Source organism: Notolepis coatsorum (genome assembly GCF_963971535.1).
Source record: "Notolepis coatsorum genome assembly, chromosome: 2".
Taxonomy (NCBI): domain Eukaryota; kingdom Metazoa; phylum Chordata; class Actinopteri; order Aulopiformes; family Paralepididae; genus Notolepis; species Notolepis coatsorum.
The window spans coordinates 85,525,126-85,547,610 of record NC_140166.1 but is presented as its reverse complement, the minus strand read 5'-3'; the positions used below and the strand labels follow the sequence as shown (position 1 = coordinate 85,547,610).

The 22,485-nt window shown below is 40.4% G+C and overlaps 1 protein-coding gene across 2 annotated transcripts; it reads right to left on the bottom strand.

Annotated features, from left to right (window-relative positions):
• Positions 1–283: 283 nt before the first annotated feature.
• Positions 284–22,230, bottom strand: zfand6 (zinc finger, AN1-type domain 6). Of its 2 annotated transcripts, XM_084307605.1 has the most exons (6): positions 22,144–22,230; positions 11,622–11,773; positions 9,578–9,695; positions 7,280–7,362; positions 4,437–4,541; positions 285–2,044 (listed from the first exon to the last, which is right to left on the bottom strand). In XM_084307605.1, exons 2-6 carry the CDS (start codon positions 11,764–11,766, stop codon positions 1,896–1,898), a joined length of 600 nt encoding a protein of 199 aa, XP_084163731.1. In that variant the 5' UTR covers positions 11,767–11,773; positions 22,144–22,230; the 3' UTR covers positions 285–1,895. The 2 variants fall into 2 exon arrangements, with proteins under 2 accessions (XP_084163732.1, XP_084163731.1); XM_084307606.1 differs by lacking the exon at positions 22,144–22,230 and having other exon boundaries at positions 284–2,044; positions 11,622–11,769.
• Between the last annotated feature and the right edge of the window lie 255 nt (positions 22,231–22,485).

Sequence of the window (22,485 nt, the reverse complement as noted above, 5' to 3'; positions counted from 1 at the left end):
TCTTCATAATCTCGTTTCGTGATGTGTGTAGGAAATTCCAACATCATCATTACATAATACCACAAATTATTTGCATCATCTAAAAAGTCACATTGATGAAATTGTGACGCACAATAAGTCGTTAATTTGGTTATTTATTTATTTGATTTGAGTTGGAACTTTTAAAAGTAGCGTCAACTTAAAAAAAAAGAAAAAAGTATAACTTCCTAGTGTTCTAAACTATGGACAGTAGGTGGCACTGCAGTGCCGTGGCTTCGCCTATACATGCACCTGCTACTGAAAAGGCAAGCCACGCGTTTGCAGTCTCATAATCGTTATTCCTATTTTCTCAGGCGTACACACACACACTCATTCAAACGGAACCTGTAACAAATCCATACCACGTTTTGTAAAGAGAAAAAAATATTAAAACTTTTATTCAGATCAAAGTTTGAAACAGTGAATGAACTAACATAAATACAGCACAATAACATCCAGGTCTTTCTTCTTTTGTGCACCCAATAAATGAACTATATTCTTCTCATACATAAAAACTCACAACCCGGCAACATGCATACAGGCTATTCAGAATCACTCCAGATAAAACAGACATGTCATACACACAAACTTCTATGTGGCAGATCACATGTTAAATTACTGAATTTTCTTTACAAAACGGTGGAATAGGCGAAAATTAGCAAATATATTCAAGATGCTGCTCTCTTCTTATCGGTCATGGAAAAAAAACTGGTGTTTCTCAATACATTCGGTTGTTGAAACGAGGCTACATACAGGACACACACACCAGCAAAGGTTGAGACCTTTGATGGGTTTTAAAGTTACATGCATTTTCTTTTTAGATTATGTGAGGAAAGGACAGCCCTTCTGGTAGCCCCGACAGTCAAAGCCCTACTAGTAAATCAAAATCTTAAATCAATTTGTGATTTTCAGTCTATTTAAAAAGGTGCTGTATGTGGTATTTTCTTTGTTAAAATAAGTGGTCTACATATTAAAATAATAGCTCAGTAACATGGGTCTCTCAGTCCCTCCCAGTGGTGCGTTATTGAAATCATCTGGGGTGACACGCACCACGTGCACGCGCGCTCCCTGCGCGTGCGCGCGCTCCCGCGAATGCGCATTTAATGTCCCCTCGCTTGGGCACAGACTAAAGACAGTGCCTAATTGCCTCTACGAATGGAATGTAACACGTCTTCACAACAAGGTTAGGTGTGAATGTGTCTGAGAACGTATTTAACACACCTGACGACCGGAGCTATTGATATGCAAATAGCGAGTGAGGTCCCACACCGTGCTACCCCGTCCCATGAACAACGCATGCCTGGTCCCTCCCGTTCTGCAGTAAACAGAAAATACATTTACTGGTATCTTCATCCAATGGTCTAACAAAAATAAGAAATAAAAATGAGTTTTAAGCAAATATGTGCTTGATAATCTGCCAGTGCAGTAAGCAAATTTGCCTTGGCGAGATTTCTTGATGAGATTAACTAGGGTTCTCTCTCCTGATTGGATAAAGTGGGAACGGGATACCAGACAATTTATTCTCCGTTTACTTCAGAGCAGAAGGACTAAGAGACCCATGTTACTGACCAAACATTTTATCAGTGATGGCTGTATGTAGAGTTATTTAACACTTATTTTAACAAAAAAATATATCATTTACAGAACCTTTAAGAAGTCGCAAACCATGACATTCGGAATTAAATAAATTTAACAAACGGAAACATAAAATAAAAGGTAGAGAAATGACTTTTGAGTGGCATGCATATTCTACCAATCAGAGTCGACGGGTAACATTGCTCTCTGGGAACAACGACAAATCAGGTAGAGGGAGAGGAGAGTGAATCATTGTTGATGTTTAATCGGGGGCTTTTGGTAGGATCCACTCTGAAACGGGGTCAGATCTTCTGGATCTTCTCTCCGACGACGACAGGGTTCTCTTTCCTGATCTTCTCCACGGCGTCTGCTTTGTAGTCAAAGGTGCAGTTGTGAAGGTCTGAGTAGCGGTGAATGCTGCAGAACACGTTCCCACAGCGACAGTCGAAGCCTGCAACACAGAGGTCACCGTGGTGTCATTGTGTCATATTGCATGTGTCACTTCACCACTGTCACTTTCATTCCAGACTTTTATTTAACCTCAAAAGTAGGGATGCTCGATATTGGCTTTTTTACCGATATACCGATATTGTCCAACTCTTAATTTCCGATACCGATATAAACCGATACAGATATATGCAGGGTTTCCCCCCCCAAAAAACAGAATCATTTCAGGTAATTAACATTACATATATCTTGTCATGGAATTAACACAACATTATGCATACTTTTGACAATAAATAAAAGAATGTTCTTACTTGCTTGCCTAGGTAAATAAAGGTGAAATAAATGTAAAAAAAAAATTATATATATATATATATTTTTTTTTAAACAGATACCGATAATTTCCGATATCACATTTTAATGCCAATATCGGCCGATAATATCAGACATCCCTACTCAAAAGGCAACTAAGGTTTCCCTCACGTTGAGTGTACATACAGAAATAAGCAAAACAAGCATATCAGATCACATAACAATAAGACAACAAGACGAGGCAAAGAGCAATGATAACAAATGAATTAAAACACATACAACCTGATTGACAATGATTAATGATCAAGGTTTTAAACTCTGCAACAGAGGGGAGAACCTCAAGCTTTAAGGAATGTTAGACTCCATTCCATGAGCTAGGGGCATCATAACACATGTTATGTAATGCACAATCATGTTAGTGTGTATACATACACATCTTTGTTTTCAGGACAAACTGGGCTATCAGAATATGTATGCTGCAGTGATGTCACATTAACACTTTCCGTGCCAGCCATGCGGTGCCTAGGAACCCCGTTGCGTGCCACCGCTAGATTCAATGACAGCGCTCTCATATTTGCGAACGCATAAACTATATCTTAAATTATGGCTATGTGTCTAATATGGCCGTCGCTTATCAATGACTTGTTTGCAGTCAACATGGTCGAAACGGATATTTTATTTTTATTTTTTTAATTGGTTCATTTCCGTTTTTATACCATTTTGAAAAAAGCTAATTTTTTTAAAGTTTCAGAAAAAAATTAAGATTCTGTGATAAACGCCCTTTACTGGAATACACGAGGCAAATACACAAGACAAATAAAACAGAGTTCAAAAGTAAATAATAAGACAAACAAACACTGACTTCTGAATAGTTTTCAAATAAACGCTAGATTATCGATAGTATATGTGTACTTATGCACGCTATAGAAGCGGGCTGAAAAATCGATTATCTGATTTCCTGATCGCACACACACAGACACATATGGCACATGCTGATATATAGGTGAAAATAGCTCTGATTATCCCAAGACTGGTAAAATAGATATCTTACCTCAGATCAGATGTTCTCCAAAAAGATTATTCCAATTCCTGATCGCCATTCCAAATATCTATCGCGTTTATTGATCCAACGCTGGGTACTGGAAACACATATTCTCCGCTGTTCTGGTGGTGGGCAATGACTTGGATCGTCTCCGGTTACTTGTCTGACAAGTAAAATGTGGAAGCAGGACTTTTTTTCCCATGCGTTTCATTCAATCCAATGGGGTGCAGTACCATTCGGAGAGACGATAGGGGGCGGTATTTTCCCTGTTTGAGTTCAGACAGATCCCCACTGGTAACGTGAGGCTAGATTGATGAAAAATGAATGGAAATCGATAATTAAAAAAATAACGATTAAAAACTAGATCTCTCGTCGGCTGGCACTCAACGGTTGGCATGAACTAACGAGAAATCTCGTCGTTGGCACTGAAAGTGTTAATGTATACATTGTTGTTATATGCATACATAAATACAAAAAAATCTGTTAGTCTACTAGGCCTTGGAAGTCAGGAAGAAAGAAATGCTAGCCAACACACTTCATGAACTATTTAATTTTTTTTTCAAGATTTTGTGTCAAAAACTTAGTTTGTTAGGCCTCCTGCTTGACTTTGGTTGATTGGTGAATGGGAGGAGGGGTCCCAGAATGTTGCACCTTTATTGTAATGCCATTTGTATGTGCCAATAAAATATTAATGACTAATTTAAATATACAGTATATATATATTTATTTTAAATATTATTTATACACATACAATGTGTAAAAACATAATTCTATGGTACAAATGGAATAACAATTATATATCCACATTATATAGCATGTTATAATAGCTGGAGCTAGTGCTTGGATTGTGCTGAGAAAGGATTCTACCAATCAACATCATCATTGGTAAACAAGAAATAGGGATAGGGTTCCAAAAAATTTAACTATCCCTTTAAAATGTAACCTTACTCTTCAAGGCAATTCTCTATGTTTCACTGATTGCATCTGTGACTGATTGTGTATGTATGTGTGTGTGTGTGTGTGTGTGTGTGTGTGTGTGTTGTACCTGTGAAGCCAACTTTCTTTCGACAGCTGAAGCAACGGTTCTTCTTGGCTTTGGGTTTGTCTTCACTCTCTATGGCCGTCTGAGTGGACTCTTCTGACACTGATGCTGAGGAGAGAACACATGAATCAAGATACAGGATGTAGTGGAAGTCCCCCTATAGTAGAACCCCCCTTCTAGTGGAACTATCCCTTTAGTAGGACTATATGTAGTGGAACGATCTCTTCTGGAACTATCTAATCACTACCTCTAGTGGAACTATCTTTAGTGGAACCATCTCTCTATCTAGTGGAACCATCTCTCTAGTGGAAATATCTCTAGTGGAACCCCCTATAGTGGAACTATCTCTAGTGGAACTATCTCTAGTGGAAATATCTCTAGTGGAACTATCTCTAGTGGGACCCCCTCTAGTGGAACTATCTCTAGTGTAACTCCCTCTAGTAGAACTATCATTCTGGTGGAACTATCCCTCGACAACCGACGGAAGCAACTGTGGGAAACATTAGCCGACTGGTCTGAGATCAGAGAAATCAAATGACCTTCTAGTGAACATTTGCTTGAGTTGCTTGTGGTATGAATGTATCATCAGGGTTTTCCATTGGCCAGGCAGACCGTCATTCACCCTTCTCTCCATCTACAGTGTCCTCCTGAGAAGCGCTCCCTGCCCGTCTATCCTGGCAAGTAGAGGCTGGCCCTGACCTAGCAGCTGAACTCTGCACCTCATCTCAGAATCAAAGCAAAGACTTAAAGGGGACATGTACTGCTATTCCTAGCACTATTTGGGCAACTTTACACAATTCCTGTTAGTCTATTGAAGACATCTGTACGTTTTTTTTTTTTTTTTAAATGCATTGTTTTATATTTCTAATCAAGTACTCAAAACCATCATTTTTCAGCTCCAAGATTTCAGGCTGTTATGGCCTGGCTCCGCCCATAAGCACTTTGAGTGACAGTCAGTCCACACAGTCTGCGACTGGTAGACAGAGAGAGATAGAGAGAGAGAGAGAGAGAGAGAGGGGGGGGGGGGGGGTGCGAGAGAGAGAGAGAGAGAGAGAGAGAGAGAGAAAAAAAAGACAGGGCGTCTCTTCCTTTCGTTTTTTCTCTCCCTGCGGCAGCTTGTGTGTGGGGGGGGGGGGGCCTCCCTTCCTCCCCCAGTGCTCCCTCCCTCTCTCTCTGTCTCCCTCTCTCGGTCTCTCCCTCCCTCTCTATCTCTCTCTCTCTCCCTCCAGAGTATGCAGAGGTGTCGGGTTTCAATCTGCCTCGCAGTATGAGGAAGTGGGCGGGCATTAGCTACAACCACAGAGCCAATCACATCACTGTCTTCTACCCAGAGCCTGAATGACGTGACTCAGGCCTTCAAATCAGGATGGACTAATTTACTGGAGCAGGAAATTATCTGAGCTGAATCAGAGCAATCCGCCAATATGGTATTTAGAGACTAAAACACATTGATACTAACTCCTATTACTATAATACAATGCTAGAGACTGAAAAATGACATTTATAGTACATGTCCCCTTTAACATTCCACATTTTGACAGATGATTCCGTCTTTTCTGTCCTATGACCCAAAACTACTGTTACGTAAAGGAAATGGCTTAGATCAGTACTCTTGAGATCAGGACTCAGTGAAACAGTCATCAGCAGTGAGACAGTGTCATCAGCAGTGAGACAGTGTTTTCTGTGCATCTCTATTCCAAGTAATAGAAAACAGATGGGCTGCTAGTGACAGGTTTCTCAGGCTGCTTGTGGTGTGAAGGTTAAGTAGGGACTAGGGCAGGGGTAGGCAACCCTAGGCACGCGCGCGGGGGCATTTGCATAGGCACAGGGGGCAGCATTTTTTATATTAAAAAAAAAATTGCTTTGAAATATTATAGTGAAATATTTTGCACTGTTGTCGCATTTATCTTGTTGAAATCCTCCCACAGGTTCTTTTTACTACCACATATTTAATTGAGACCCTTTATTTGTTTATTATTTCAATTTAGCTGGAAATACATTGCTACATCATTCAGTAACATTTGCAGAGCCTTATAACAAAAACATTATTACGGTCACCATTGTGACCAGTGGGATTAATCAACAAATTGTATTATTTATTTTTCTATTTCATTGAACATTGCACATGTTAAAAGCAATTTTTTTACTCAAAATGTGAGTATTACCAAGTCAACTTGTGTTCTTAAAACAATGACAATAAACATAGTTTTATTAGGTTGAAATAATGTGGTTGTGTACTTATTTTTCTGTTAACTTATTATGGATTGAAAACTGAAAACCTTAATGCACAGTAACTGAACTCAATATTTTTAAGTTCTGGTAACTTATTATATTTTTTTTTACAGTGTAGTCTTGCGATCAATCAAAACTTATTTACACGATATACCTCACATTCACCCTCCATTCACATCCTGGTGTTCTCCATTAGGCCTGTAGGTGGAGCTATGACAGCACACGTACAGTACACACACCAATGGTGTGTGATGTGTCCAAAAATGAATGGGCAAATGTGAGTGAAATGGTCGCACTGTATGCAGCCGTTTGTCTGCATTGCACCCCCCCCCCCCCCCCCCCAACTCAGATTTAGGGTTGATACAACCATCATAATAATATTGTTAATAATAATAATAACAAATGATGAAATAATGTAAAAATTATCATTAAAAAGACCCGATTATGAGAAAAAAATATTACGATGCATGGAATATTGTTGAGGCACACTAGTTACAACTATATTTCAAACAGGCACTCCATGTCAAAAAGGTTGCTGACCCCTGGACTAGGGAGTGAAACAAAGACACAAGAGGTGGTAAAATGAAGTGTTGGAAACCAGGAACAAGCCGTACGATGTAGACCCTCTGTCTTCAGGCTGTCTTTTCCCCCTGAGGTGCTGTCTTCTCCCGATAGGCTTGCCGAGGCTGCTGTTACACTGCACAACACACAACAAAACAAACACACCAGCGCTTGGAATGAAAAATAGTAGAAATCAGTGTTTTGAATGAAGAAGAGTAGAAATCACCAGCGTTTAGAATGAAGAAGAGTAGAAATCAGTGTTTTGAATGAAGAAGAGTAGAAATCGTCAGCTTTCTAGAGGTTCCACACACCAAAACCTGCATGGACTATAACGTACAGTATATTATGCCAGTTAGGGCACAGACCCCTACCTGCACCTTGTGTATACCGTTTATTTTTACTCATAGTATATATATATATTCAGATACAAATATTTATTTATTTCCTATATTCATTGTAATGTATAATATAACCGATAGGGTGTACAGACCCTCATCTGCAGCACCTTTAATCATATTTTATATTCAGAGTTAATTATATTGTTTACAGTTTATTCTTTCTGATATTTTTATATTCAGATCAAATTTTATTGCCTATATTTATGTCTTTCTACTAGTAGCCTGCCCATACCTGTACCCCCCACCCCCATGCTGCTATTATGCCCAAATTTCCCCAAGGGGATCAATAAAGGAATATCTTATCTTATCAAACATGGTGCTTAACCCATTCTCTGCCGGGCATTGTACCCATCATTGTACCCTCTCTGCCAGCGCTATAAGTCTATGGAGATGTTCACCTTATTTTTAAATTGTATTGCTAAATTGACATTACTATGGCCCATTCAACATCAATTATCTATCGTTCAGGATGTAGGAACGTTTTACTTTTTTCATTCACACATTCATACTAAAATACCATCTAGTATAAATATGTTTTTATCGTTTTCTGCAGTATTTCATAGAACCTGAGATATAGGCATAAATGCATATATTAGATTATCAAATGCAGTTTGATACCGATCAACGTTATATTAAAGATTTCAACTGTACATGGTCCTAAACGTCATGACTGGTCATCTGCGGGTGAACGGAGGGGGGGGGTCGTTTATAATTCAATGACCGACGTTAAATGATTTATGTAGTATGGGTGATATATTGATCAGAGCAGTTTGTATCGAAAATGATAAAGAAAAACGCTGAAACTCACCCCAGTCTCCTCGTAGCGTTGCGCGATGAGAGTGGAGCAAACAGATCCCAATTATGAGATGTTGATCGATGCGATCCATTTCCGGTTTGTATATTACTAATACACGTCCAAATCATGTTGATTATTGAGTTATGGCAAAGATCCATATCGACTGTGTCTGTATTGAGCCCCGGGACGATAAGCGAGTGGCCGGACGAAAATAGGGGACGGACCGAGCTACAATGGGCACTTCCGGTTTGGCAACTCGCCGATCGGCCACCAGGTGGCGGTATTGAAGCGTTGCAGAGTTGTGATGGCTCAGACAGCATCACCCAAGACTCTGTGGGTGAAATATGAATACCATGACGAAAATGTGAAATATTGATCTCAAAAACGCCTTACGGAGTTATTGGCAGACAACGCATGGTGGAGAAACCCGCCTTAACACGTGATTGGCGGAGAATGGGTTAATGGGAGAAGACGTTTTGTTTTGAATTCTTTTTCAACTTTTCATCAAACAGGGACATGCTTACTTATACTGACTTAATGCTCCATATTCGTACAAGTCATGTAAACGCGCTGGACATTCTCACGTCTCGAGTCCGAGAACCTAAAAGGGCCACATTGCCAAGTTTCAACTTGAATCCCATCGTTCTGTTGTGAGGACATGTGATAATCAGACATAAAACTTAACCAACGTGTTCTGTGTCTCTAAAAGCTCAGCTCCCCCCTCAGAAACTCTAGTTAATCACTAGTCCTCTAGTGAACGGCAGACATTATTTACTTAACTGTTTTCAACTGTACCAAGGCCCAAATCGAAGAAAGTTGAAGAAAGATTTGAGGAAACGGGTCAACAGAGGTCTCTGCTGTGCGAGTGTCTCAGGGGCTGATGTGGCCCAGCTCTCCAGACACGGAGCAGGTTGTGACGTTTTACTTCCAAATATCACGTGTCCTCCTCACAGAGCAAAACCACAGGATTCATTCATTCAATCGGCTAAAATGGCTCTTTAACCCGTTTGCTATCACACTACAGGAGGTTAACCGTTTCAGGTGTTAGTGAAACGTTAACCTTCTGTAGTGTGGTAGTGAAAACATTAACCCTTTGTAGTGTGGTAGTGAAAGGGTTACGGCAGTTCATGTTGGGAGGTAGAGGGAGGCTGAAGTACCGGCTGTGTCCAGAGGTGGTGTCTGCGTCTGATGTGGCTGTTGACACAGAGCCAGCGCTGCCGTCAGGACACTGTGGAAGAAGAGACTCTCCAATACTGCTGACCGTGGAAGACGTCACTGAAACACAACCAGTTTACAGTATATCAGACATAGGAAATAGTATAACGTATAGAACAGACAACGCTACACATACAGTCATCATATCCCTCCTAGTTACACATAGTCATCATATCCCTCGTAGTTACACATAAGCAGTCATCATATCCCTCGTAGTTACACATACACACAGTCCTCATATCCCTCCTAGTTACACATAAGCAGTCCTCATATCCTTCCTAGTTACATACACACATTCCTCATATCGCTCCTAGTTACACAGTCCTCATATCCCTCCTAGTTACACACAGTCCTCATATCCCTGCTAGTTACACAGTCCTCATATCCCTCCCAGTAACACACAGTCATCATATCCCTCCTAGTTACACAGTCCTCATATCCCTCCCAGTAACACACAGTCTTCATATCCCTCCTAGTTACACAGTCCTCATATCCCTCCTAGTTACACACAGTCCTCATATCCCTCCTAGTTACACACAGTCCTAATATCCCTCCTAGTTACACACAGTCCTCATATCCCTCCTAGTTACACAGTCCTCATATCCCTCCTAGTAGGGATGCACCGAAATTTCGGCCACCGAAGGTTTTCGGCCGAAAATGGCAAAAAATGGCCTTTCGGCTTTCGGCCGAAAGAGTTTTTTCACCGAAAATATATCACCGAAACAGAAACAACCTGTAACCTAACGCGTGTTGTTGTGATGATGTCGCGCTGTCGGGAGTCGCGCTGTTTCTATGTAAACTCTGCGCGCAACGCGTCCAATAAATGCATCTTTAACATGCTTTTATATCCTTATTTACTATATGCCCGTCGCGGTTAATCACGGAGTGATCTAATATGCATATTATTCAGAGCGAGAGGGGGGGAGGATTGTGTTTCTCACATTGACGCTGTGTCTGTCGCGCGTCTACTGTGCCAAAGTCAAGAGAGCACATTCATCGGGGACTAGAAAGGTGCGCTCAGTAGAGCACAGATGTCCGCTGCGGCAGCCAGAGAAAAGATGGAATTAATGTACTGTATGCATTCAGAAGTGCTGAATAAATGTTTTATGGACCCATAATAGTGATTATTTATTATTTAAGTTAAGTTTTGCCATAATCATATATTTTTCCATAATCATAATGTACATTGGTAAAAAAATATTCTATTCTATGAATCATTTTCGGCCTTTCGGCATTCGACCAACTGTTTTCTATTTTCGGTATCGGTTTCGGCCAATAATTTCCCATTCGGTGCATCCCTACCTCCTAGTTACACAGTCCTCATATCCCTCCCAGTAACACACAGTCCTCATATCCCTCCTAGTTACACACAGTCCTCATATCCCTCCTAGTTACACAGTCCTCATATCCCTCCCAGTAACACACAGTCCTCATATCCCTCCTAGTTACAGTCCTCATATCCCTCCTAGTTACACAGTCCTCATATCCCTCCTAGTTACACACAGTCCTCATATCCCTCCTAGTTACACAGTCATCATATCCCTCCTAGTTACACAGTCCTCATATCCCTCCCAGTAACACACAATCCTCATATCCCTCCTAGTTACACACAGTCTTCATATCCCTCCTAGTTACACACAGTCCTCATATCCCTCCTAGTTACACACAGTCCTCATATCCCTCCTAGTTACACAGTCCTCATATCCCTCCTAGTTACACAGTCCTCATATCCCTCCTAGTTACACAGTCCTCATATCCCTCCTAGTTACACAGTCCTCATATCCCTCCTAGTTACACACAGTCCTAATATCCCTCCTAGTTACAGTCCTCATATCCCTCCTAGTTACACACAGTCCTCATATCCCTCCTAGTTACACACAGTCCTAATATCCCTCCTAGTTACAGGCCCTAGGTGTAACACACCCATAGGAACACACCAGAAAGGTCCACTGCCGGCTGAGAAGCCCTATTTTTGCTCTCTCTCACCTGTCGGACTGACCCGTCCGCTGCTGTTCTGTCTCTGGAGGAAGTCCTTGTAGCACATCGAACACATGCCATTGTTACGCAGGTTTCCATAGAAGCCACAGCCGGTGGTGCAGAGCACTTGGCTCTGGTTGGTCTCTTGGGCCATATCCCTCCTGTGGAGAGACAAACGGCAGAGGAGAAACCAGTCAAGATCAGATTGACTAGACCTACCTAGGCGGTATTTTGGTTGACGTTTTCAAATGTAAATAAATTCACGAGACCGGCATGATCGGTTGCTATGGGAGATTAACATTGCCTAACCTGTGCTAGCAAGAGATAGGTAAATTGTCACAGTTGCTGTAGATGTTTTCAAACCACTAGAATTAACTAGATTGTATAACTAGTTGAATGACTTGCTTGTGGACTAGCTAGCTTAGGGGTCACCAACCTTTTTGAAACAGAGCTACTTCATGGCTACCAGTTGGATACACTCTTCTGAAATAACACATTTGCTCAGTTTGACTTTAGTTATATATGACTATCAATGATAAATGATACTCATCTTTGTAAAGACACTGATCAGTCACGTTAATGATTTCTCACTATAATTATCAACAATGACTGAACAAGGTGGGAAACAGATAATATAAATATTCAACACTTTATACACCCAGGCTTGCCGCGAGCGACTCATGTGGTCCTTGTGGGCTACCTGGTGCCTGCGGGCAACGTGTTGGTGATCCCTGAGCTAGCTCATATCCTTTACAAATACTGACAACTGTCTGATGGGCCCATCAGAGTAACCAAGTACATTATGTAATCTCTTCAAGGAAGCAGACTGGACATCTTAAATGGTTTGATTCTGTTGATATCCTTTAGTCATCATTTTAGTTCTAACATTTTGGGTACATCAACAGAACATACCTTCTGTAAAAGGACGCAATGAGATTGAAAAACTATTTTTCATTGTACTGAATCTTTAAACAATATGAAATTATTAATTTGTAATGTGTATATTGTAGGTAAGGGCCAGGGTTTAAATTTGCCCACGTTACCACGATAACCGTTTTACACATGTAGCCTAAACCCTAAACTACACATTTAGAACCAAAACTGGGACCGAACTGAGAGATAAAAAGTCATAACTCAGTCCCAACCACCACTAATACAGAAACATGCCAGGGGAACATTGGTTGGGGTTGCATATGGTCAGGGTAGGTTTTGATTGATTGAAAAGTTTATTAACAGATTGCAGAATGGGTACAGTACAGTTCAATACACACAATTGTTAAGGGGATGCAGACCAGAGAAAGACTTTCGTCTTGTTTACATCAGGGTCCCCCATTTTCAATTCATCATAACATATATGACATACACAACATACAGATAGACAGTACTGCTACATCTATACATTTATGACATACCAGATTTGCAAATACAGTACTGTTTGTGATATAAAAAGTGTCCAGAAAAAGAGTGTATATACATTTGAGGGGGGGGGGGCACTACACTGTACATTGGAATACTGACAAAGCCATACTTGGTCATTTATTGTACAACTGGGTTAGGACATTTGTAGGGGCCAGTTTCGAATTGCAGTCTCCCGTAGGTGTTTTGAGAGTGTTTTTGCTTTGGGTAGGGCGTTCCACATTGATGTGGCATAATTGCGAAACGTGTTTAGTCCCTTGTTTGAGCCGAATCTAGATTTAACATGATTTGTGGAGCTCCCTCTCGTGTTGTGATCGTGGTATTCACTGACCTTTGGGAAGTATTTTGACATGTACATGGGTACCTTGGTCGTGTAGTGTATCTTGTAGACCAGGCCCATTGCAAGTTGCTGTACTCTGTCGTCTACTCTAAGCCATCCTAGGTTGTCAAAGTGGGCAGGGGTGAGGTGGGTTCTAGGTAGGGTCAGAATAACAAGGTTAATTTAACATGTTGACCTAGAAATAATGAGACTTCCCCCTGCAATCATGTTACCTACTGGAGCCGTTACCATGCTAAGAGCTCCAGCGAAGCAGCCAGAAACCTGATGAAGACGGAGCAGGCTGCTAATGTGACACGCTGAGCCTCCCCACCATTATCACATTGACCCACACAGTGAGGTAACAGAGCATTCTCCCAGGAGGACATGTGCTGCTGCTCCAATAGCCATGTGATCCATGCGAGGGGAGAGGATGGTAGGAGATAGGCATGCACTGATGCCGATATCGGTCCGATACCAGGCTAAAATAGAATATCGGTATCTGAGAATTTCACCCGATACTAAAATATGATACCAAGAGACAATGTCTAACGTGCCAGAAGTCTTGAGTGACTTGATTTGCTGCATTTAACTCTCTCTAATAATATAAGATGAGATATTCCTGTATTGATCCGTTTGGGGAAATGTGGGCATCATAGTAGCATGGGGGAGGAGAGGTATAGGTATGGGCAGAGTAATAGTAGAAAAATATAGGCAATACAATTTGATCTGAATACAGAAATATGAGAAAAATAAACTGTAAGTAATGTACCGTTTACTTTTACCCTTAGTTTATATTCAGATTAAAATTCTATATTGCCTATATTTATTGTAATGTATACTATAACCGATAGGGCATACAGACCATCCTCTGCACCTTTGTTGATGGTCTGTATGCCGGTATGTATCTGTATGCCGGTTATAGGTTATAGTAGGGCTGGGCTATATGGAAAAAAATCATATCGCAATAACGATATGATGTTATCATATTTCTCGATATCGATAATTATCGAATTGTTATAAGTATAAAATGTTTTTTTTTTTTTTTAAACAACAGATGTATGTTTATTTTGCAGCAATTCTTTGTCGTTGCCGCCATCTTTAGTGTTACATCCCCTCACACTCAGTTCTCAGGCTGCAGATGGTTTGAAAGCGAAAGTAAACCGGCTTCTCTGCTGGCTGTGGCTCCAGGGGAGTTGAACAGTTCTGGCTCTGCTCGTTTCTTTTCTATCTTTTGGCGCTTTTTTGGTGGACAAACCACCGCACATGTGCACCGTGACTCGTGACTTGAGTCTAGCTCTGCTAGCACACATAGCCTACTGTGTACAGACTGTTTCAAACTGTATTTTAAATTAGAAAGCAAACAAAATAAAAGAGAAAAATAAATCTCAATTTGGTCAGTATTGTCATTTGGACAAGCAAAGCCATTACTTTAAGTTGCAGGCAAGAAAGACAAGTCTGTCCACTGTCTCTCTTTTTTAAATCACAAAAATAAATTTTATTTCGATTTTTTTTATTCTCGATATTTTTTTCTTTTCGATATCGATTATTAAAATATATCGCGATAATTATCGTTATATCGCCCAGCCCTAGGTTATAGTATACATTACAATAAATATAGGCAATAAAGAATTTTAATCTGAATATATACTATGAGTAAGAGTAAACAGTATAACACAAGGTGCAGTATTTTATGCAAAGAGACTTACAAGTTCTGTACAACTAGTCAGCAGGATGGGTACAACTCTTTCAGCTAAGAAACATTGTTCATCAAACAGTGTTGAACTCGAGTGCTACAAACTTGAGTGCATAGTAGTGTAGACATATTAGCATAGTAGTAATATAAGCATGGTAGATTACTCAGTAGCAGAGTGCAGTGCATGATAGTAAGACGGTACAAAGGTTTTATTTTTTTCTACTGTTCATTAGAGGTAATGGATCGGGTCGGTACTCAGTATTTGACCAGGTAATTATATCGGTATTGGGACAGAAAAGGTTATATTGCTGCATCCCTAGAAGAAGCCTTCTGGACAGACAGTCTGTCACCAGTGTGTGCCGTGGAGACACTGACCCTAAATAGATCTCGCAGACTGACCGTTAACCAGCACTTTGAGACTGTGCAGCAGTGTCTTCCATTCATAGATTTAGTCACACCGGTCCACCGCAAACAGATTTCCCAGACTGATACAAGACACAAACATGGTCTTTAGTCGCAGGAAAACACTGAAGTGACTCCACCACAGTGATAACCCTAAACCTCAACCTAGTAATAACTATAACACATATGATGCAGTATATATATAGTACTCTTCTAGAACTCATAGTCGCCAAAGGAGAGGCTGATATTACTTTGTCACATCCCATAATAGATATATCCTTTTAGTCTGGTAACTAACAACCCCCTATCCAGTAAACTGTAGTAGTGCATCCCTAGATGGACTGAATACTGGGCTAGATATTCTGTACATTAACATAACCTAATCCAACCTTAATCTGGAATGTGTGTAATATGGAGGGGGTTGACAACACCAACACACAGAAGCTCAATAGTAGTAAACGATGGTAGCCTGGTCATTGGCCACAAAGTTGATTATATTAGATGTATTGTCATCATCATACAGCACAAGTACAGTACAACAAAAATAAGTTTGTCATCCAACAACCAGAGTGCAAATGCAACAGCAACATACAATGTACAGGTGGTTAAACTGGGTGTACACAATATACAAATTAGTAGTACTGAGTGTAGTGCTAATCGGATGTATACAGAGTTGTAGTATAAAAAATATAGACAGTGCGGGTGGCTACGTGGCGCAGTGGGCAAGGCGCTCGCAACGAATGCTGGAGACTAGGCTCGAACAGGATGCCTCCTGTTCGAGCCCCGCTCTCCACATTGCTTTCAGTTTAGCTGGTCGTCCACAGTAATACACATTGGCCATATTACAGGGAGGGAAACTGAAGGGTGGGGATCGGGCGTTGTGGACAGCGACTCCTACAGGTCGGTTGGTGCGCCTGCGCAGTAGAATCAAGAAGCGACGGGGGCGGGGCCCCTCCAAAGCCAAGACCCCCGACGCTGAAAGATCGAGCCGCGCAGGTGAAAAGATGCGACGGCTGTTACCTCGAGTATCGGAGGGGACTCGTGCTATGTATGACTTAGTCCACATTGCAGCCGGCTTGTGGGAGGCAAGAAACAACGTTCAAAAGACAGGGGAGGGTTGAATTGGACGATATGAAAATTGGGATGGGAGAAAAATAGAAAAATGGGACAAAAAGTGGATACAAAAAATATATATATATATAGACAGTATGACTACTAGTGGCCAGCAGTAACTAGTAAGAGTAGGCATGGCCACCTGCGTTTCACTGTATGCCCTGGTATGTGATAAATAAACCTCTTGAATCTTGAATCTAGGATATGTACAGATAGATATAGTAAAGGACTATGCAGGTAAGTAGACAGGTGGGAATAGGTATAGCCTATAGACCTGTCCGCTGTATACGTCAGACTCAGTGGGCACACGCATCAGTGGGGCAAAAGGAACGTAAATTCTGGTCAGAACAACAGGGCAGACTACAATATATTTGCATTTGTTAGCCATGCTAGTGATCTAAACAATCAATCCATGCCAAAGCTACATTATGTAAAAGGTGAAAGACTCACACTCCCAGTCATGTTGATTTGGCAAAATGACATCCAGCTGTTTTCGTTTGAAACTATGTTTAGACAGGGGAGTGCCATAGTTTCCCTGCCCTGCGCCGGTTGAATTTTTTTATTTTTTGGCGCTGCAGCTCGTGCAGGTAGTGGCCAACTTAGTCACGTGACTCAGTAGGTATTGCTGATTGGCTCGAACACGGTATGTTTGTAAACAGCGAACATGTCTATATGCTGTGAGAATTAATATATATGGTACAGCATTATTGTACATGCTATCATACAGAGCTATGGATTATGTGCAGGTGTACAAGCAAGTATATAGAGTTTTATCATATATGCAGGTATATTCAGACAAATATGGGTATATATATGCGGTAAAGATATAAATGTAAATATGTGGTATATAGAGCACTGTTGTACATGTTATCATACATAGTATATGGGTAGACAGTAGACAGATGCTGCAGCTACACCAATTATTTTGGTGAAGACTGATATCATTCTATGTTGTTCTCAGCATAGTTCTAAAGTTAGGTGGCGGCAGGTTGGGAAGCAGACCTGTCATGGAAACAACTGTACGTATAGACCTACATGCTTATCACCCGTGGTGGGTCTGACTGATTGTAGTGCGCCATGAAATAAATAGGATATGCAAGTCTATGTACATCTATGTAGGCCACGTAAATCTATGAAGTCTATGTAAACTATGTACGTCTATGTAAGCTATGCAAGTCTATATAAGCTATGGAAGTTAAACAAGTCTATGTAGGCTACCTAAGTTTATGTAAGCTATGAAAGTCTATATAGGCTATGTAAGCCATATAAGTCTATAGGCTATGTATAGGCCATGTAAGTCTATATAGGCTATGCAAGTATATAGGCCATGTAAGTCTATATAGGCTATGCAAGTCTATGTAGGCCATGTAAGTCTATGGTTGTCTTGTTGTTTTTTAACCTTATTTTATTTATTATTATTTTGTCTCTATTAGGTAGTAAGATCATTTTATTTTAAATGTTATGATATTGTAAGAAAGGTGCAGGACTAGATCAACTGTGCTTCCTTTTGCCCCTTCTCTTTTATAAATAAGAGCCAGAAATCTGTTGTTTATTCTTGTTTATTCACTGTGTCCATGGAAACGACAATGAGCATTCATAAAGGTATGGTTTCCTTACGCATAAAAGATACCTTTCTGTTTACCTTTCTGATAATTACATCACTGTATAACTCATACATGTTCACACAAGCTTAATCTTTGGTACCCTAAATCTTTGGTACCCTAACCCAATTAAAAGTAGCATTTTCTTTCAAACTAATGTCCGGTTTGGGTATAAATGTAGTCTCTTGGGGAGAGAATAGAGATGCTTAGCAGGCTGTGGGTACTGGCGTAGAGAGAGACGGCTCTGTGTAGGAGTGTGACTGGTCTCATGAATTTACAATTGAAAGCTTCATGTATTATGATACTAACTAGACATCTCCTTTCAATGAACAGAGGGCCAGGCCCCCTCAACATACTGATAGTTGGCTGTGCTGACTGCTGAGAGAGGGTGACCTAGAACAGTTATAACAAATCAAATGACGGATCTGAATCTGTCAGTCGATTTTTTTTTACATAATTAAAATTATATATATATATATATTGTAAGCAATTAGGCAAACCATTCTTATTTAATTCATTTTTATATTTAGAGGCAGCCTAATTTTCATAGCCTAATTGATCTAAAGGATGCACATGCTACCGTTTCTGTTTGTTTATTAAAACCGGTTGACAGGCCAATGCAATGCTGTTATTATAGGCTACGATGGTGAATGGTGTCATTTTGATTTATTGTCGGTCACCTGAGCCAATCAACGTTCTGAAGGATTATCTGAACTTCAGAAGTGCCTATTTATGTGCAATACCCTTTGATTTGAATGATTCATTCTATTAAAAAGAATAACTGAAATTCAACTGAAACTGAACATTTTAACTGAATTTAAACTGAAACAGAAAATAACAATATATATTTAATATAATTGAGAATTTTTCTGGGGGGGGGGGGGAATATTCAAATATTCGGGCTTAAGAACCGTAGACAATTCGAAAATGATTTTGGTCAGTCATGCACATCCCTAATATCAATATAAATTATACCAATCAATGAAAATTCCCCACCAGCGGCTGCAATACTGATCTTTCCAATCCGATCGGGACTTCCTACTTACAAGTCCTATATAAACTATACTCCGTGTCAACCAGTACTTGACTGCTATATTAACAATTAGTGCTATATTAACAATGAGTGCTATATTAACGTGGTAATGAATAAGTGGCATCAGTGTGTTCCTAACAGTATGATTTCTTTGGCTGCGGCCCACAGTGAAGACCTCAACATGGGCCTAGTCTAAACAATAAGATTGCAGTAGGGTTGGTCAATAACCCCAAGGTTTACCTAGACCGGCATTATGAATATCTTAACATTTATTTAATTTTGCCCAGTATGTTAAATGAGTATGGTATGGTAAATAAGTATGCTATATGGTAAATGCATTCCTCCAGTGCATAGCGGCCGTCTTATTTTGTGCCTACTTTAATTCAAATGAATGCACAGCAACATGTGAACAGAGGGCCAACACAAGAGGGAGTGTGGTATTTGTGTGTTATGTTTAAAAAAAAAAATTATGAAAATAGTTTAATTTCATTATGGAGGTAAATGTGACTGATAATATAACTTGATATGGACTTAAGCCCTAGATTATAGAGTTTAGAAAGGCAGGCCCAGAGTTTCTCCTTGGATATTGTGCTGCAGTAGAGAGAGAGGGGGGGGGGGTCATTGAAAACCATTAAAATTATCATGGTTGGGGCGCCCCAGTGGCGAACCACATAGCGCGCTCAGCCGCGACACGGCCGACCCGGGTTCGATTCCCAAACCCGTCGTTATTTGCAGAATGTCTTCCCCCCACTCTGTCTCCCATTCCTACTCTGTCTCTATCTACTGGACTGCCCAGTAGAAATAAAGCGATAAAACGCCAAAAAATAAATCTTAAAAAAAATAAAAATGATCATGGTTTTTACAGGGATCTGTACCAAACAAAGATGTTTTCTTTCGTCTGTAGAATACAATTTGTGGGGTGGGACATCTCTGCAGCACCGCAATACTTAATTTAGAATTGCAATTTGACAGACATTTTACTTTTAAATGTGCTGCAAGTACATTTCTTGTTGAAATAGCTCTACATTCTGACAGCCATCACTGATATACAGTGTTTGGTCAGTAACATGGGTCTCCCAGTCCCTGCAGTAAAGAAAAAATATATTTCCTGGTATGCCATTCTCACATTATCCAATCAGGAGAGGGAACTCCACTGCAAAAATAGTGTGACACATTTATAAAAACAAATGTGTGCTTGAAACAAGTTAAATAAAAAAAAATCTCCTAATCTTGGATAAAGTGAGAATGGGGTACAAGATGCATTTTCTTTGTTTACTGCAGAGTGGAGGGACTGGGAGACCAATGTCACTGACCAAACACTATCAGTGATGGCTGTCAGAATGTATAGCCATTATTTTATCATGTAGACTACTTATTTTAACAAAGAACATGTTAAATACCACTTATAGCACAAATATTGCAACATCCGAATTCGATACAATTGTGATTAATTGTTCAATTTAGCCCTGATTGTAGTCAAATAACAGGTGATGGTCATCGCATGACGACAGTGGCCAATGAGCTGCGTTGATGGCATTACCGTATGTCACATTGGTAAGATACTATGAAGTGCTCTAGTCTAGATGACTCTGTAAGCTAGTATAGGGACATAATGTTGAATGTTTAGTACACATAGTTCTACCCAGGTCTCCATTTGTCAAATCTCCAGTATTGAGAGGACTGCAAGTCCATAAGTAAGAGGGAAACATACTGCAGGCTCCCCAACAAGACCACAAAACAATCCATGTTTTCAGATAAGCCAACTTGTCTTGAACTATGACCCTATGTTCAGTGACCTGGGGGCTGCTGAGTGCTGACCAACTAACCTTTTGTAGCTACGTTAAGCTAGTTCACTTGTTTTCAAAACACAGTCCAGAATCCAGACAAGCTAGTAACTAACTACACACAATTCCATTTCTCCCAAATGATGCAGCGAATCTGATTGAGACTTGGATTTGGCAACACGTTCCACTTGATAGATATGTACTATAGAGCTGGTTGGTACCTATGGTCAAAACAGTTGAAAGAGTTGACTAATAAGCGTGTTTCCCCCGTGACTAATAACAATCAAATAATGGAATCTCAGAACCTATTCTACACGTTCACATGACTGACTGACTGGTAATTTAAGGGTTCCTTGGGTTTGCTCTGAACTAGGAAAAACTGATGTTTCCTTTGATGTGGAATGCCCCCCCAACTGACTCTGCAAGTTGGAGGTTCTTCCTTCTCTTGCCACATTGTTCTCGAACCACGGCGTGTTGACTTGTAACTGTCTTAGTTGATTTGTATTGTGTATTCTTATTAGTTATACCTAACTTATATCTGTATGAATCTACCGTTACCCGTGTCTTTGTTTTGTAAGCTTGTCGTCACTGTAAACGAGGGTAACCCCAGTGTCTTACGAGTTGAAATAACGGTTTGAAATTAAATTAAACAGCCTTGTCTGCGGAAGTCAAAGACAACAGACCGGTTCTGTAGGCTAGTATCGCTATTTTAGTAACTGCCAACGAATCACAAGCACATTGAATCAATGCGAAATCAAATGAAAGTATCTGTCAAACTCAACAACCAGAAAGCCAGGAGTAGAAGCTGCAGCGATGAGGCACAAATGTTCGGACAACCACCTAAAACTAATGTTCCGGTGTGAAATGTCAGTGAGCTAAACGCCAAAAAGAACCATATAATCTAGGTAAATGTAAACCTGGCGTCAATTAATTGAAATCGGAGGAACAAATTGGAAGATATTCTACAATGAAATCCCACAGGCAACAACAACAACAACAGTCAGTCATCCTCTCGTTTCCTGTTGCAACAACAGCAACCCTTTTGTTCTACTTATAAACCATCACTATATCGGAACGGTTCTCAAATATATCAGCGACAGAAACCGTTGGGAGAACGAGTCTAAGATGTTTCCCCTTCGTAGGAAAAATAAAACTTCTTATTCGACCAACCTCAGCAAATTCGTCCCCAAATCACCACTCTAACTCCTCTCTGTTGCCTTCTCGTTTCTCACACACAGATCACATCCGACATCACAGTCACACATCCACAGTGTAATCACACATAGCCAGCTCTCATTGGCCGGCTGCCGATAAAACCACGCCCACGCCCCACTCGCTCATTTAACGGGCGGCACGTCGATCACTTTTTTTCATCGTCTTGTTCTGAAAAGCACATGCTCGCTCTCATTGGCCGACCGCTGAGCAGACAACGCCCACGTCCACTTTGCTCATTTAACGGGTGACACGTCAATCACCTTTTTATCGTCTTTTTGTGAACAGCTGGTTGGAAGG